A 15,804-nucleotide genomic window follows, 5' to 3' on the forward strand; every position below is an offset into this window, starting at 1 on the left:
AGTTCAATTTTTCAAAATTCCATTTTCCGAATTTAATTTTCAATCTCAAAAATTCCACTATTCACATTCAGCTGTTTAATGATTATTTTCGTTATTATTATTATCCTGTTCATTTACTTATTCAGTTATTCATATACCAAAGATCCCATCTCCAAATAAATTCTTAAGTTTTCAAACTCTAAATTCACATCTTCGAGTCTCTAAAAATCCATCTTTCGCAATTATTTATCTAATCTTTATTATTTCACCATCGTTGTTATTCTATTTCTTTTACTTATTCACTCATCCTCTTATTTAAAATCCTGAACTCTCAAATTTTTTTCAAGTTTCCAATCTCGTTCAAATTTAATTTCTAAAAATTCTCATTCTCACATTTAGTTTCTGAAAGTCTGATCTTCAAATGAACTCCAAAACTCCAAAACTCCAAATTTTCTAGTGATATTCAAGATCCCAATTTTTTAATTAAATTTCAAAAGTCTAATTTTCTCTCAAATAGTTTTAATTCCGCTCTGGTTTTCAAACGATCTTCCGCTCCTCTTGATTTTAATAAGCGTGAACGATTTTTTCATAATTCCAGAATAATGGAATCTGTGACATCAAGTCATGCTAAATAAACGGGCCTTGGTGGGGGCCCAGCATAGGTGATTTTATGATTGATTGACTGATCGCTTGCTTTGATTATCATACATAATTGATTTACCCTACTCTTTGACATACATGCGATTATTCCTAAATTGTGCACTAACCTTCTCTTCTTGATAGCGCTTTATGGATCACTGCTCAAGTGCGCATCCGCACCCGCTCGGGCCATTTTCTATATGCATGTTTAGATTCTCACATGTGCATGATCATTCAGGATATTCATTGATTTACTCATCAATTGTCACATCAGCTTCATTTTATTAGTAGAGACCCGACTTTAGGGACTTAGAGGGGTGCTATGGTCCTCACCGTACCTTCCCAATAAGTAACCTGACCCCCGAGCCCGATCCGATTTTTCGCAGACCGTCTTTTCCAAAATAAGGAGTCTCACTTAGGGTTTTTCTTTCTTATTTTGTTTACCCTTTTTAAAAATAAAACAAAAATAAGTGGCGACTCCAAGTCAGTTTTCATAATCAAATAAAATCAATTTTTCAAACAAAAATCGAGCTCACCATCGAGTAGGAAACGCATGAGCCGAAATGCGGGGTCCACACTCCAATAAATTAGTCATGGATTGAAAATCTTGTAAGGAAAGTGATATTAGCTTTCTTAGATTCAACTTGAGTTGACTTTCGTCCGGATCAAATTATCCGAGCTGCAACATTTGATAATTAATTCTATATCCTTATGACGTATCAGAAACCAGCCCACTCACAGCCCAAAAGTTACAACATTGGGCCGGCCGAAGCTCAGCCCACTATCACTTTATGATGCTTATTATTATTTTATTTTTCCAGCATATGATGCCCTGATGTCAGTTTGCACAGCAGCATTCAATCATTTCTTCTCCAAAAGCTGCGTTCGATCGATCTCAGAGTTGAAGGTACTGCTCCAATCTCTATTCCCTTTTCAATCCATCGAATTCTAGGTTAGTTACAAAGCTGAGAAAATAGTTGTAGGTTGGATACATTCCTTTGGATGCTGAGAAAATAATGAGAAAATGAAAGAAAATTTTGAATCGCAAAATTTTCACCATCTAGGGCTCGAGAGTACAGGAAATGGCACTTTACCCAAAGCTCTTATGACTCTTTGTTTTAGTTAATCTGGTTTTTTTGTTCCGTTTTTCTTTTCTTGGTTTGGATTTTTGGCAGCAAAGAAAGTGAGAGAGATAACATAGGAATTAAAATGTGGTTTGCTTTTATTTTTCTTCATTTTCTTGGTAACCAAACGGAGGTTCGGATTTCGGTGCTTTATAGGAAATTTTGAGTTTAGGGTTTGTCTTTGAACAGCAATGGAACTATTGCAAGTTTGGATTACAGCTAAGACTGAAATTTTTGTTAGATTGACGGTCTTTTCTACTTATGAATGTTTTCTACTACAAAAATAGATTTAGTTTACATGCAGAGAAAATATGAGGAAAGTAAAAAAGTTTTATATTGTAAAATTTTCATCACCGAGGAGGTTTGGGTTGGAGAGAAAAAAATGTGACTACTTAAAACTCAAACTGACTTTTTTGCTTAGTTGACCTGGGTTATCTGATTTTATTGGAAGTGAATGATAAGTGATAACATAGGACTGGAAATGCTGTTTTCTTTTATTCCTCAATTTTCTTGGAAACCAAACAGAGGGCCAGGGTTTCTGTTTGAATGCTTTTAACTTGTCAATGCTATTGCTGAAAATTTGAATTCTGGGATTTCATTTTGGACTACAGCAAGCTAGAATTTTGGGGATGTCATATGGTACAATTATATGTATAAACAAATTGAGCTGAACTAACATTCACTAATTTTACTATGGAAATATAAATAGTGCTGCCAATGAATTCCAATGTAAATGAAAGCCTTTCAAAAATATAAAGAAGAGCAGAAAACTAAAATAAAATAAAAGGAGTAATAACTCTTTATCTTCAGAGAAGAAAATTAAGAACTTCAAAGTACAAAATAAGTAAAATGAATTTAATTATAATGGTATGAATTTAATTATATTGGTTATTTGTTTTGGTAGGAAAACAACACAAATATATTAAAAGTGCTTGGAAAAGGCGCACAAAGTACAGATGGGCTATACAAGTTGCAACTGAATACGAACAAAAGGAAAGAGAAACAACAAGCCAACACCCAAAAAAAATTCTTGAAGCAAAAGACCTCACCCTAAAGCCTTGAAGAACAAGAAAACCCAGACTTAACAAATACTTGGGTGAAACCAACCTAAAACACCCCCACTACTGCCATAACCCCTCTTCATTGCCCTTCTTGAAACCACCACAGAAGCCCCCTTGGAATTACAAAATAGCCCATGACCCCTAAACCCTTACCTTAAGACCAGGTGAGAGAGCACCAGCCCCTCTCCTCTTCTATATCTGAGGAGAAACAAACACCTAGCCTCTAAGCCAACCAACAACAACAAACCTAAAAACTTAATTATATTGGTTACGACTGATAAATGATAAAAACGTGAATTTATTATGATTGTTACTGTTAAATAATAATGATGTGGAGTATGAGGGAAAATAAGTAATATAATAGTAGCACTTTGGGAAGAAAAAGGTCTACAGACTCTTCATACATTTAGATATAGATATAAATATAGACATAGATATGGATTTTATAAAATTCTGTAGAGGGGCTATAATTGGAGAAACCATTGTTTAAATGTTGGACTTATTATTATTTTTTTGGTTTCTATATCTTTTTTCTCCATGTTTTTTTAATTTTAATCTTGCACTATGTGTACAAAAGTTCTGCTGTATAATTAATTATTTAATTAGAGCATTAGTATGATTAATAATAATCTTGTCTCAGTTGTTATTCAAACGTTTGAATCTATGCCTCTAGTCTACCTTTGCACACAAGAAAATGGATCTACTGTGCTTGCTGATGAAGGGTGGAATCTAGATTTGATTTCTGCCCTTTTGAGTTAAATATGTAACACTTAATTTTCTGTCTACAAGATGGTCATACTATAGTCTATAGAAGTGGTTATTTTGTCTTTGATTTCATAATTCTGATGTCTTTGTGTTTTCTTTTATTTTTCTTCTTCTTTTTCCCTCTTTTAATTTTGTTGCCCTGTGTTTTCCTCCTTTCATTTAAAACTTCTGTTCATTGACTTTCTATAAGATGTCTATCGTGGAAGTTTCCTGCTTTGATGATCTCTAGTATTATTTATATCAGTTTTTTCAATCCCAGTTTTCTAACATTTATTTTTCAGTTTTCATTTGCAAGTTAGATGGACTACAGTTCTGACGAAGAGTCAGATATAAGTGAATCTGAGATTGTTGAATACAAAGAGAAACCATATGAACAACTGAAGACTGGTAAATATAAAGTAAAAGGCACAAATGGCACACTTAGATGTCCCTTCTGTGCTGGGAAAAAGAAACAAGACTATCGCTATAAGGATCTGCTTCAGCATGCTTCAGGAGTAGCTAAAGGCTCTGCCAACAGAAGTGCAAAACAGAAGGCAAACCACCTGGCCTTGGCAAAGTATTTGGAGACTGATCTAGCGAGTGAATCGGATCAAGCTCCTCGTGCGGTTGAACCGAAACCTGTTACTCGAACTCAGGAGCAAGATGATCTCTTTGTCTGGCCTTGGACAGGAATCATCACTAACATAGTGACTGAGCAAAAGAATGGAAATGACTTGGGTGATAGTGCATATTGGTTGAAAAAGTTCTCTAAACATAAGCCTCTAGAAGTTCATACTTTCTGGAATGACATGGACCAAACTGCATTAGCCATAGTGAGATTCAATAATGACTGGACTGGTTTCATGAATGCAACAGCATTTGAGAAAGCTTTTGAAGCTGATCGTCACAGTAAAAAGGAGTGGAATGTGCAGAAACAGCATCCTGGTTCAAATATTTATGGGTGGGTTGCTCGTGCTGATGACTACATTTCAGAAGGACCTGTAGGGGAGTATCTTCGCAAAACTGGGGAATTGAAAACAATCTCTGACATTGTTGAAGCAGCAAAGCAGGATAGGAACACTATTGTCGCAAACCTAGCCAATGAAATTGATTTAAAAAATGAGAATCTTGATGAGTTGCAATACAAATACAATGAGAAGAGCATGTCACTAAGTAGGATGCTTGAAGAGAAAGACAAGCTACACCATGCTTTTTATGAAGGTTTCGCCCCTGACTCTATTAATCTGTCTGTGGATGTGGAGGTTGTTTATTTGTGCCTTTGTTAGTCGTGTGTTCTGCTTAGTTAAGCCTAAACTCTGCTTAGTTAATCCTAAACTTTTTTTATAGCAATGCTACATGGAATTATTGAACTTAGTAGTCTTAGAAATCATGAATGTTTGGTTCTCACTCATTGATGAATTTAAAAAAAAATATATATCTTCATTTATTTCTAATTGGATTCAGTTGTTTTTCACTGGTCTATTGAACTGTGGTATACCTGTTTGCATGAAGTTTGAGAGAGGTTGGTCAGTTAAAAACATTCCATGGGCGGTGAACCTCAAAAGGCTGCTATTTACATATATATGCATTCAGGTATTGGTTTTGTATTAATATATGCTGAGTACATAATATAGAACATATAATTCCTCTTTATCAGAAACAAGGAAGATGCAACGGCTTGCACGGGATCATGTCCAGAGGATTCTAGGGGAACAGGAGAAGCTGAATTATGAGTTGGACTCCAAGAGAAAAGAACTTGATAACTGGAGCAAAGAATTAAACAAACGTGAAGCTCTAACTGAACGTGAGAAACAAAAACTTGACGATGAGAAGAAAAAGGTGAAAAGCTCCTAACGCAGTTTATACTTTTCATAGATTCATTATTGAATTTTTAGAAGGTTAAATTTTAAAATTCCTATTTGTTTTGGTAGAAATGGAAATAGTCTGCCTTTCTGTGATGCATAGCAGGAACTGCATAGTTATTATACCCTTCTTTTAGTGTTTATTCTTATATTTCAGAACATGATCTGATTGTCCATAATGAAACCTAAAGTATTTTGTGATTTTAGCTTATAGACCATTTTTTATTCACCTATTCTTTATTATCACCCAACCACATCTGTCTGTTAACACTAGTTTGTATGTGAATTGACTGAGAATTGCAAAGCATTGTAGTGATGGACCGTCTTTTGGATTGATGAGTTCTGGATCAAAGACATACCATTGGAGCATTTGAAAGAATTCCTAGCCATCCTATTGACTGGATTCTACAGTTGTATGACCATGTCTTTTAACTATCCTAGTGTCTGCTTGTCTTGCTATTGGTCTGAGTATTGCTGGTTTGCCTTATCCATGCAATAGTTAAGCAGTTTGTCTCCTTGATTAGTGTGTACTGTCATAATGAATGTACAGTTGCTTTTCACTCTAGGAAAAATAAACAAAGTAATCTACTCTGTCCTTCTTTCCCAGTACTGTGTCTCCAGTTTGAATGATTCAATTATAGGGGATTTGTCGTCTTTGTATTTGTTCTTTTCTTGTTTCCCCTTGATGCTCTGTGTATGCCTCCCATGTCCTGGATTTGCTCCCATTTTTACTGGTTACTTTTTTAAATATATTCTTTTTCTAGCCTATCAAAGAAGAAAAACAAAGCTTATACTCTGTGCTGATATTGTTTGTTATCCTATTAGAATAATGATAGAAACAATTCACTTCAAATGGCTTCCATAGAGCAGAGAAAGGCTGATGAAAATGTCTTAAAGCTGGTTGAAGAGCAAAAGGTGTGCCAATCAGTATCATCCTCAAGACACTAGCTTGTTAATTTAATATTCTCTGCTATTTTACTGCTTGTATAGCTCTCATTGACTGAGATTCTAACTGTGTAGAGGGAGAAAGAGGAGGCACTTAGTAAGATACTTCAGTTAGAAAAGCAGCTAGATGCTAAACAGAAGTTGGAGATGGAAATTGAAGAGATAAAAGGGAAATTACAGGTGATGAAACATCTGGGAGATGAAGATGATACTGCAGTTCAGAATAAGATGAAAGAGATGAATGAAGAGTTGGAAGAAAAAGTTGGCGAAATGGAAAATTTGGAATCTCTAAATCAAACTCTTATAGTTAAAGAGCGTCAGAGCAATGATGAGTTACAAGCTGCTCGTACAGAATTAATTACAGTATGCTTTTTTTTGCCTTTTGTTCTTTTCTATGAACCTGTTGTTTAAATGTTAGGCTAAGAGTTTTTCAAAGTAATCAGATTTTCCAAGTAAGATTTTATGACCAAAATGGGGAAAGCGTGGGCCACCAATTGCATGTTCCACTTGAGACAGTCCTTAGGTTTGAAGTTAATTATCAGATGAAATGACCGCCCAATTGACATGACATTTCCTAAAATGGTGATAGAAAAATGAAATAAAATACAAAGAAAAAGGGAAACAGAAACCCTTTTGAATGTGCATTACAAAATTTTTTCTAATTGGTTAAGCATGTTGTTGGAATCATGCTGTCAAATGGTTGATTTTTTTTCCTACATCCCCTAGTTGGGTCCATGGAACCAACTGCTAGCCATGTAACTGGATGCAATTAGTTATGATTTTGTACCTTATTCTGTCTACTTATGCTCAATTCTGTTTCCTCAAAACTTGGATAGGTAACCATTGCATTCTTTCCAGCATAATTATTACCTATTGCATTCTTTCCATCATAATTATGTTCAGTAAAATTCATTGAAAACACTGTTCTCTTATTTAGGGTTTGAAAGATATGCTGAGTGGCCGCACTAATATTGGGTTAAAGAGAATGGGGGAACTTGATGAAAAGCCATTTCTCAATACATGTAAGCAAAGATTCTCACTTGAAGAAGCAAATGTACAGGCCTATACTCTAGTGTCCTTGTGGCAAGAGAATCTGAAGAAACCAGAATGGCATCCATTTAAAATTGTTGAAGTTGAAGGCGAGACCCTGGTATGCCTCCTGAATATTCTGCTCTCCTTCCATTGCTCCACCCTTTTATGCTCAATTATGTTTGTACTTCTATTATGTTGCATTTGTATTCTGTCATTGGTCACGGCCTCATGGGCCTGAGTCAGAAAAGTAGAATTTATGCTCACAAATTCTTTCATCTCCTGATTTAGCATATCAATGGATCTTTGCTGGCTTATAAAAGTTACAGGTGGAAAATTGAAATTTGTACTTTCTCTTTTCAAGTATCCTTATAGTACTTGGAATATCTTTAATGATCTTTTATATTGCTTAGGTTAAGGTCCTTGAGAATTAAACTAAAATTTATGTTCCTTCACAACTGATAACCAAAGATAATCGAGAGATTAATCATGTGCAGGAAATAATAAATGAAGAGGATGAGAAGCTACAAAAGCTCAAGCAAGAGTGGGGTGATGAGATATACATGGCAGTTACTAAGAGCTTGAAAGAGATTAATGAATATAATCCAAGTGGTAGATACACGGTTTTTGAGCTCTGGAACTTCAAAGAAGGAAGGAAAGCCACATTGAAAGAGGTCATTCAGTATATATTGAAGAATATGAAGACACTTAAGCGCAAGAGATGACGATGCTAAAGGTTAGTATTTTCATATGTTTTGATATATGAATTTCTAGTGAAGGGTATGCATATATTATGTAAAAACATTTTATGGACATGGTCCAGTGGACAGTTTTGCAAGAAGTTTTAATCAAGTAGTAGCAGTATAATTTCTTAAAAATTTTCAGTCAATTCCTTAGGTACTTTTTTTTTTCTTTGACATCCTTTTGATTCAACAATACAACAATTATTTTCTGTGGAAGGATGAAATAAAATTTGATGTGATGACAGGCTATGTTTGCATGACATTGGCATTCTTGACTGTTGTATATTGTGAGCTAACCTCAATCTGATGAATCTCAGTTAAACTGTGCACTGTCTACTGGTTAAATATGATTTTAATTAGCTTGAAACTCAGTCAAAGCTCCATACTATCTAATGGTTGGATATGATTTTGATTAGCTCGGTATTGTATTGTCCTCGTAGAATAGTTTATATTCCAGCTTTTTAATTAAATCTTTAGGGATTGCAATAAAATTATCAGAACTTCTCAAGGCTGTTATCTGCGATACTTGGAATCTTCAACTTCATGTCAAAATAACATGATAAGAGTACGGGTGTGGGACTCTTGTCAAATATTCCCATTTGCCTTTGGAAATTGAATTCATTTAAATTTTTTTTTTTAATAGGGATAAAAGAGAAAAGAGAGTTTTAAAAAAAAAGTTATGAAGAATATGCAATTTTTGTTCTAATTGACTTTAATTTGATATTTTTCTTCATTATGTCATATCCATCCAATTACCGTTAAAAGATCATTTTTCAGTTGAGTTTTGATAGGCCTCCTATACGTTATGTATATTCCAGAAAAGGGAAGAGAAGTGTACTGCCACCTGGCAGCTAGTTGTAACAGTCTTAGTACAGGCTGTGTAACAGTCCTGGTACAGGATGGAATAGCTTAAATAGGAAAAAAGATGGAATTAGTTGGAGAGCTGGCTGTTCTGTGAGTCTGGTGGGAGAGTGATAGCCTCTGGAATAGCTATCTTTTTATCAGTTTGGCCCTCTTCTTGAAATTTTTGAAATTCAATAATATCACTAATAATTTTTTCTTTGTTAGATACCTATCAAGTTCCCATATCTTAAGCACACACATGAAACTACCATGTAACACACCAAATGATAGTCCCAGCAATAGGATTCTGGAAGGAAATGTTTTTCTTTTGGATTAAGTGGCAACCCTCAAGACTAGACTAGAATCTAAACATTTGCACTCATCAGCCTTACGATTTTGCCACTGCACTGGACAATGGCTCTAAACTATGGACATTTATGTTTGGCCAGCTTACGTTTAGCTTATTAATTAGGATGGGTAAAATTTTGTATTTACAAAAATGGAAGTACAAGAACTTGTTATATTACATTGTGAGGAGATTGGGGGTGATACCCATGATTATCAGTTTTATGTTCTATTTCTGCTTAATACTTTTAATTGAGTCTAAACTATGTGATTTCTAGTTAGTTTGATTATAGGTTATTTTATAAATTCTGTCTACCATGGTGGTGATTTTAATGAAGCTAGTTACAGGGGTTCCAGTGCTGATGTAAGAAGAGTTCCTTTGATGATTTAGCATCATTATTCAAGTTAAGATTAGTTTGAAAGAGATTTAGAAAATTGTCTTGGTATTTTTGATATATTATTTGAAGCAAGGAAGGGTCATTCCATTTTCAAAAGGAATGAAGAGAGAAGACAGATTAAAATTTGTTGATATAAAGGACAAAGTGCATCATTACTTTATTCAAGTTATCATATATGAAAGTCCTTATTCTTTCACACACCAGTGTTTAATCCTCAGACCTCTATGCTCCATGATGCAGGAAAAAGCAGGGAATGAGGTTTGTGGAGGAAGCAGGTTGCTGAGAGCTGCAGCAATATGAAGCTTGAAGGTAGGGAGGGAATTTCTTTTTAAGCTCTATTTGGTGCTGGCTTAGGACATCTGTTTACTTGTTCTTGTTGTTAGTAGTTGCAAATGGATCTGATTCATGTAAGGGGGACTCTAGTGGAGAAAGTTCCCTGTGGACCCTGAAATTTAAGTAGTGTAAGAACGGGTATGTCGGGTTTAGCTAAGGAATGCTTTGGCACTATTGTAATATGGTGGTGTTGGACATCCATAGATAAGTCCTGATCCAAAACTGACTTGGGTAGAGTGTGGATGCTGGGAAGATGAATTTGAAATGGGTGTGCATGCAGAATGGTTTCAGTGACTTTGATATAGTATGCGGGGATATAGGGACAAACAGTTGACACTTCCAACCCAATTCAACAAAGCCTTGCGCCCAATTACTAGAGTTGGCTACATGTTAATGTAGAAAGGGTTGCCAAACGAGCTTGTGGGATTAAACTTGATGTTTGCATAAATAGACTTGTATGCAGTTTTGACGTAAGATTTTAATTGTTCATGTTTTAGCAATAGCATATAGTTCCCGGGAACAAATATTGGAAGAAACAATGGTTCCCACCTCGTGTAGCATCCAACCATCATCTCCACCATCCCCAACCAGATCTAGAGTCTTACATTCATCTTCTCCCCTATCCTACAAGCAAAACCATTAGCTTATTCTCCCCACTTGGTTAGAACTTTTCTGGGCACTCAAAAACGTCTATGTACCACGGCTAAGCGCTTTAACAATTAATTGCTTATCTGGAAACAAATAAAATTGGTTGAGAACCATTGACTTACCCCCTATCTTGAATTATGATATTCTATTGTCCTCCGATTGAATGGTGAAGAGGGCCCAGGATTTAGTCAATGTGAGATGTGACATTGTGGGGATGGAGTAGAGGATCATTGTAAATTCTTATCCAAGGCTAGTATTTATTTTGATGATACCATGGTGAGTCTCATTCCCTTGTGTTTTCAATTACTAAAACAAATCTGCATATTACAGAAAGTTCAAAGACGACTGAATTCCTATGATTCAATTATGATTTGCAAATGGTGCAAGTATCATAGATTCTAGGAGATACCGAAAGCTGCTGCCAAGGCTGGTATACCCTTAAAACCATGGGGTTCCTATGTGGAGTTGAGACGGAGGAGGGCTAGTATGGGAGTAATTTTAGAAGGGTTAGAAGTGCCTCTAATTTTTTAAAGTACTTTCTTATGAAAATTAAGATTATGTTTGATTTTTGGAAAATTTAAAGGAAAATGTGAAAAAAAAAATTTAATAAATTATTTTTATATGTTATTTTAATTAATTTAATTGAAAATTAAATAATTTGAATTTAAAAAATGTATAAATTTACAAATAATTTTAATTACATTTTTGTTTTTTTCATGATTAAATCAAACATTAAAAAAATCACTTTTTCTTCATTTTTTTCTTTGTATTTTCCTACAATCAAAGGGATGTGTCAATAAAATTTTAAAAATCTGACTTGAGATATAATTTAGTAAGAGATCTTTCCAAAAATCGTTTTTTACTGTAAAAGGTTTATTTGAGTATTTGGAATATTATTAATTGTTTTTTATTTCTCAGAATATATATATCTTTTTTTTTATTTAAAAAAACGCTACCAAATACTAGATAAAATGTATAAAATTGGGAATAAGAAAAGTAAAAAAAATGAAAGATAAATTATAAAAGGTATAAAATGGGAATAAGGCAAGTAAAAATATGAAATATAAATAGAGTTGATTCCGGTTAGAATTTTGGACACGCAATATAACTGGAACCATACAAACCTCCACAATCCCTTCAACTAACATCATCAACCCATTTTCACTCACAAGGGAAACACAAATTAGAAAATACAAATATAACATGTCGAAAAAAATAATTAAAAATTCTAACAAAAGTAGATTTTAATTTTCATGAAAATAAAATTTTCATTTTTATTATTATTTCTAATTAAACATTTAAACACAAGAATAAAAATAAATTCTTTATTTCATATTTACAATAAAGAATTTTGCAAAGTTAAATGGTTGATATTAGTTATTATCATGGAAGAAAATATTGAGATACATCGGCAATATATCGTGTGTCAGAGGTTATGGAAACAATATTTGGTGGAGAAATATCGATTAGGGGAAATTTCGGGAAAAATCCCAAAAAATCGACGATATCTCGTGGTTTTGGCGATAAATCGCCTAATTTTGCTCATATATCATATGGTCAACACGGTCAAGCATGCTATAGTGAAGTCAAAATGCGCTATAGTGCTGCTACAGTATCAACTACGATCTGTTGAGAGGACTCGAAGGGTTTAGCTCACTTACCATTAGGGCAAGCTTGCCCCTTGTTAAATATTGTGAACTAAACATATATATATATATAAAGTCATTATATATATAAAGAAAATATTAAAAGAATATTTTAAAGAACAAATTAATTATAATTATTTTATAATCAAATACAAAAATTTCTTTTAATTGATTAACAAAAATATAAAAATTATCATGATGATTTTCTTCATATGTTTTTAATATCATTAATAATTAATTAAATATTAAAAAATGTACATATATCACAATTTATTTTATATCATTTAATATAATTGAATTAAATGGATCATAATTTTAATATTAATATATATTTTAAAATTGGACGTATTATAATTAAATATCATAATATTATTATGAAATAATATTTAATGTAATTTAATAATAAATGTATTTTTATTGATGTATACAATATTATTATCAAATATGATAAATCATATTATACATATATCAAATTATTTAATAAAATAACTTAAAAATATCATTATACTTCTAATTACATTTTTATAAAGTTTTTCTTATATTTTTATAAATTTTGATTAATTTTAGGTTTATCGATATTTTTTTCCAAAATATCCGCTGATATATCCGTAAAATCGAAGTACTAATATATTAGTGATTACCGACGTTTTCATCATTGGTTATTATATTACATAAAAATAAACATATCTAAAATCAAATTTTAAGAAAATAATGCTAGAAATATATCAAAATATATCATATATGACAATATACAAACTCATAACAAATGAAGCGCTAATATAAAATTCTAAGTGTGCATTAAAAGGAAGAATATTAATAGACTTGCATGAACAATGATATTTATATATCAGGGTCAGATTTTGAGTTGAGATGATGATAGTGAAATCACAACTCACATCCAATTCAGCCTTACATCTAGTACGAGATTTCTCTAAGTTTTGCATTTTCTTCCCAAGCTACTTCAAGTTAGTTTGGACTAAACTCAAACGTGTTGCAGCTCTAATTTCTTAGTGAAAAAGCCCCTAAAATTTTAAAGTTCCTTAACTTAGGGTTTAAATATATGGTTCATAAGTTGGCAGTTTTAAGTTGGTTTCTTTGTTTCTATTGTTGTTTCCGTCCTTTTACATCTCACCTGATGCGACTTACTACACTGCATTCCTTTTCTTCAAAATTTTTGTGACACAAACATAGAATTCTATGGGTGCCATAATTGATTTTAATATGAAAAATACTTTATATTTTTTTCCCTTGTATTTTCTTGAAACCAAGCATAGCATAAAGAATTTTCGGGAGCCATGTCTTAGAATTGATTCATGCTTTGTGTTCAAGTTTTGAAAAGGTTAGAGGTAGAACTCAAAGCTAATTTGCAATTATAAAATCTGAACAAGTCATCATTCATCTATATTCTTCTTTAGGAGAAGTTGAGAGTATATACGAATTCCACTGCATGTGTGACTCCATTGAAGGTTGAATTGATTTTAATATCAAAATATGATGCTTTAGGTTCAATGTTCCTTCTTATCTATTCTATGCATTGTCAAAATTAGGAAGAGATGAAGATAGATAATGAAGAATAGAGATTAATCTTCTTCTACTCTCTCTCTCTCTCTATTTTTTATTAACTTCAAATTTATTTTTTATTTTTCTTCACTTTTTCATTTATTTCGTTTCTTCTATCTATTTTCTTTTACTCCTATTTTTTTTCAGAATTTTTAAGAATTTATTGGAAGTGCATTTACCAAATGCACTAAATTTTTGGATTCGCTCTGCAATTGCAGGAATAGGTTGAGTTTTGTTAAGTACTAGATCGCTTCACACCATGGTCAATGGAGAAAATAAAAGATAAACAACACACTAGATCAAAAGTAGGAGTATTTTAATTGTAATGCTAAAGGTAATATTTGTGAATGTGCAAACAAAAAGAAGAATTATGATGTTTTCAATTTATTTTCAAAGTCTTATAATTACAAAGATTTCACTATTCATGTTGCATTGATGGTTGGTATTGTGAGTGATTCATAGAGTGATAGTGCATTGCATTTTGGTAGTGAATTTGATGCTATATCATTAAGGAGTTTTGCATATAAAGAATTTCTTGCTAAGTGTATTAAACTAAAAATGAAATGAATTAATAAAATGAAATTTCATTAGTAAGAAATTGGTGAATTAAAAAAAGAGAAAAAAACTACGTTTATCGATACAAATGCACTAATGAAAACCAAGAAAGTGTCTTTGTTTACTAAAATAAGGTTTTTAGAAATAGGATATGCTTCGATAACGAAGATTTTGAATAATATCCAATATGATTTTATTGGTGAAGAATGGATTAAAACGTATGTGGGACACACTATTAAGTTATCCAAACTAGAAGGCTTTTTCATCGAAGCTCTTTAAATCATCATTTTCATTTTCACAAACATCTGGTTCAAATAAATTGGCCCATCATTATAGAGGTAAAGATCAATACCTCTTCAATGTTAAATGCCAACCCTGGAATCAAGTAATCAAATTAGAAGATCTTGGCTCAAGGATCAACACTCTAAGCAACTAGGATATCCTATAAGCATCACATGAAACTACAACCTAGTTAAAATGAATGAAAACTTGAAGGACAATTAATACTAGTATTAATAAGGCAATTAATTAGAAATAGAAGACACTTATTAAAAAACAAACAGGTACACATATTATAAAGATAAAAGGCATGAAAGTGAGCATTGGAATGAGTTAAAAAACTAAGAGCCAACGAACACTGGTGCACATTTTGCTCAAACCTAGCCCTATTATAATCTTTATATAAGTTACTAAAATTAACCAAAATAAGTGTCAATGTTCCTAGATTTCTTTCCTAATCCAAAACTACATGTCTTCTTCAAAATGGAGTTTCTACCACTCCTTAGGTATTAATTTGGATAGCATTCAAGTTTCAATGCCTTTTGACCTTGATACCCAAACTCCTATCACTTTGAGACTCAGATTTTAGAGGTAGGAGGTGTGATTGGATGGTTTTTTTTTTTTAAACCATAATTTTAAAATTATTTTAAAAATATGATTGTTTAAAAAATATGTCCAAATTTATGGAATATTGTGCTAGCAAAGCGCCACATAGATATCATGTCTTGAAGATGTGATTTTAGTGCATTTTGTTGAAATCATGTCTTTGAAACATGACTTCAAGTGTGAAAATAATGAAATTGTAACTTCAAGTCATGACTTTAGTGTGAAATAGTATAAAAGTAATGAAATCATTTTTTGAAGACATGATTTTAGTACATTTTATTGAAATCATGTTTCGAAAACACGACTTTAGTAGAGAATTACTAAAATTGTGTCTTGAAGATACAGATTTAGTGTAAAATTATTGGAAATCATGTGTTGAAATTAAAATTGTGTTTTAAAATAAGGAAATCGTGTCTTCAAAACATGATTTCAGTGTAAAATAATAAAATCATGTCTTCAAGACAT

General features: G+C 32.5%; 1 protein-coding gene across 2 annotated transcripts; it reads left to right on the forward strand.

Annotated features, from left to right (window-relative positions):
* The first annotated feature begins 1,446 nt into the window (after nucleotides 1–1,446).
* LOC117910440 (factor of DNA methylation 1-like) lies at nucleotides 1,447–10,519 on the forward strand. Of its 2 annotated transcripts, XM_034824508.1 has the most exons (8): nucleotides 1,447–1,525; nucleotides 3,850–4,768; nucleotides 5,205–5,386; nucleotides 6,235–6,324; nucleotides 6,430–6,717; nucleotides 7,292–7,504; nucleotides 7,881–8,119; nucleotides 9,953–10,519. In XM_034824508.1, exons 2-7 carry the CDS (start codon nucleotides 3,868–3,870, stop codon nucleotides 8,106–8,108), a joined length of 1,902 nt encoding a protein of 633 aa, XP_034680399.1. In that variant the 5' UTR covers nucleotides 1,447–1,525; nucleotides 3,850–3,867; the 3' UTR covers nucleotides 8,109–8,119; nucleotides 9,953–10,519. The 2 variants fall into 2 exon arrangements, with proteins under 2 accessions (XP_034680399.1, XP_034680400.1); XM_034824509.1 differs by lacking the exons at nucleotides 6,235–6,324; nucleotides 6,430–6,717.
* The last annotated feature ends 5,285 nt before the right edge of the window (nucleotides 10,520–15,804 follow it).

Source organism: Vitis riparia, unplaced genomic scaffold, assembly GCF_004353265.1.
Source record: "Vitis riparia cultivar Riparia Gloire de Montpellier isolate 1030 unplaced genomic scaffold, EGFV_Vit.rip_1.0 scaffold743_pilon_pilon, whole genome shotgun sequence".
Lineage (NCBI taxonomy): Eukaryota > Viridiplantae > Streptophyta > Magnoliopsida > Vitales > Vitaceae > Vitis > Vitis riparia.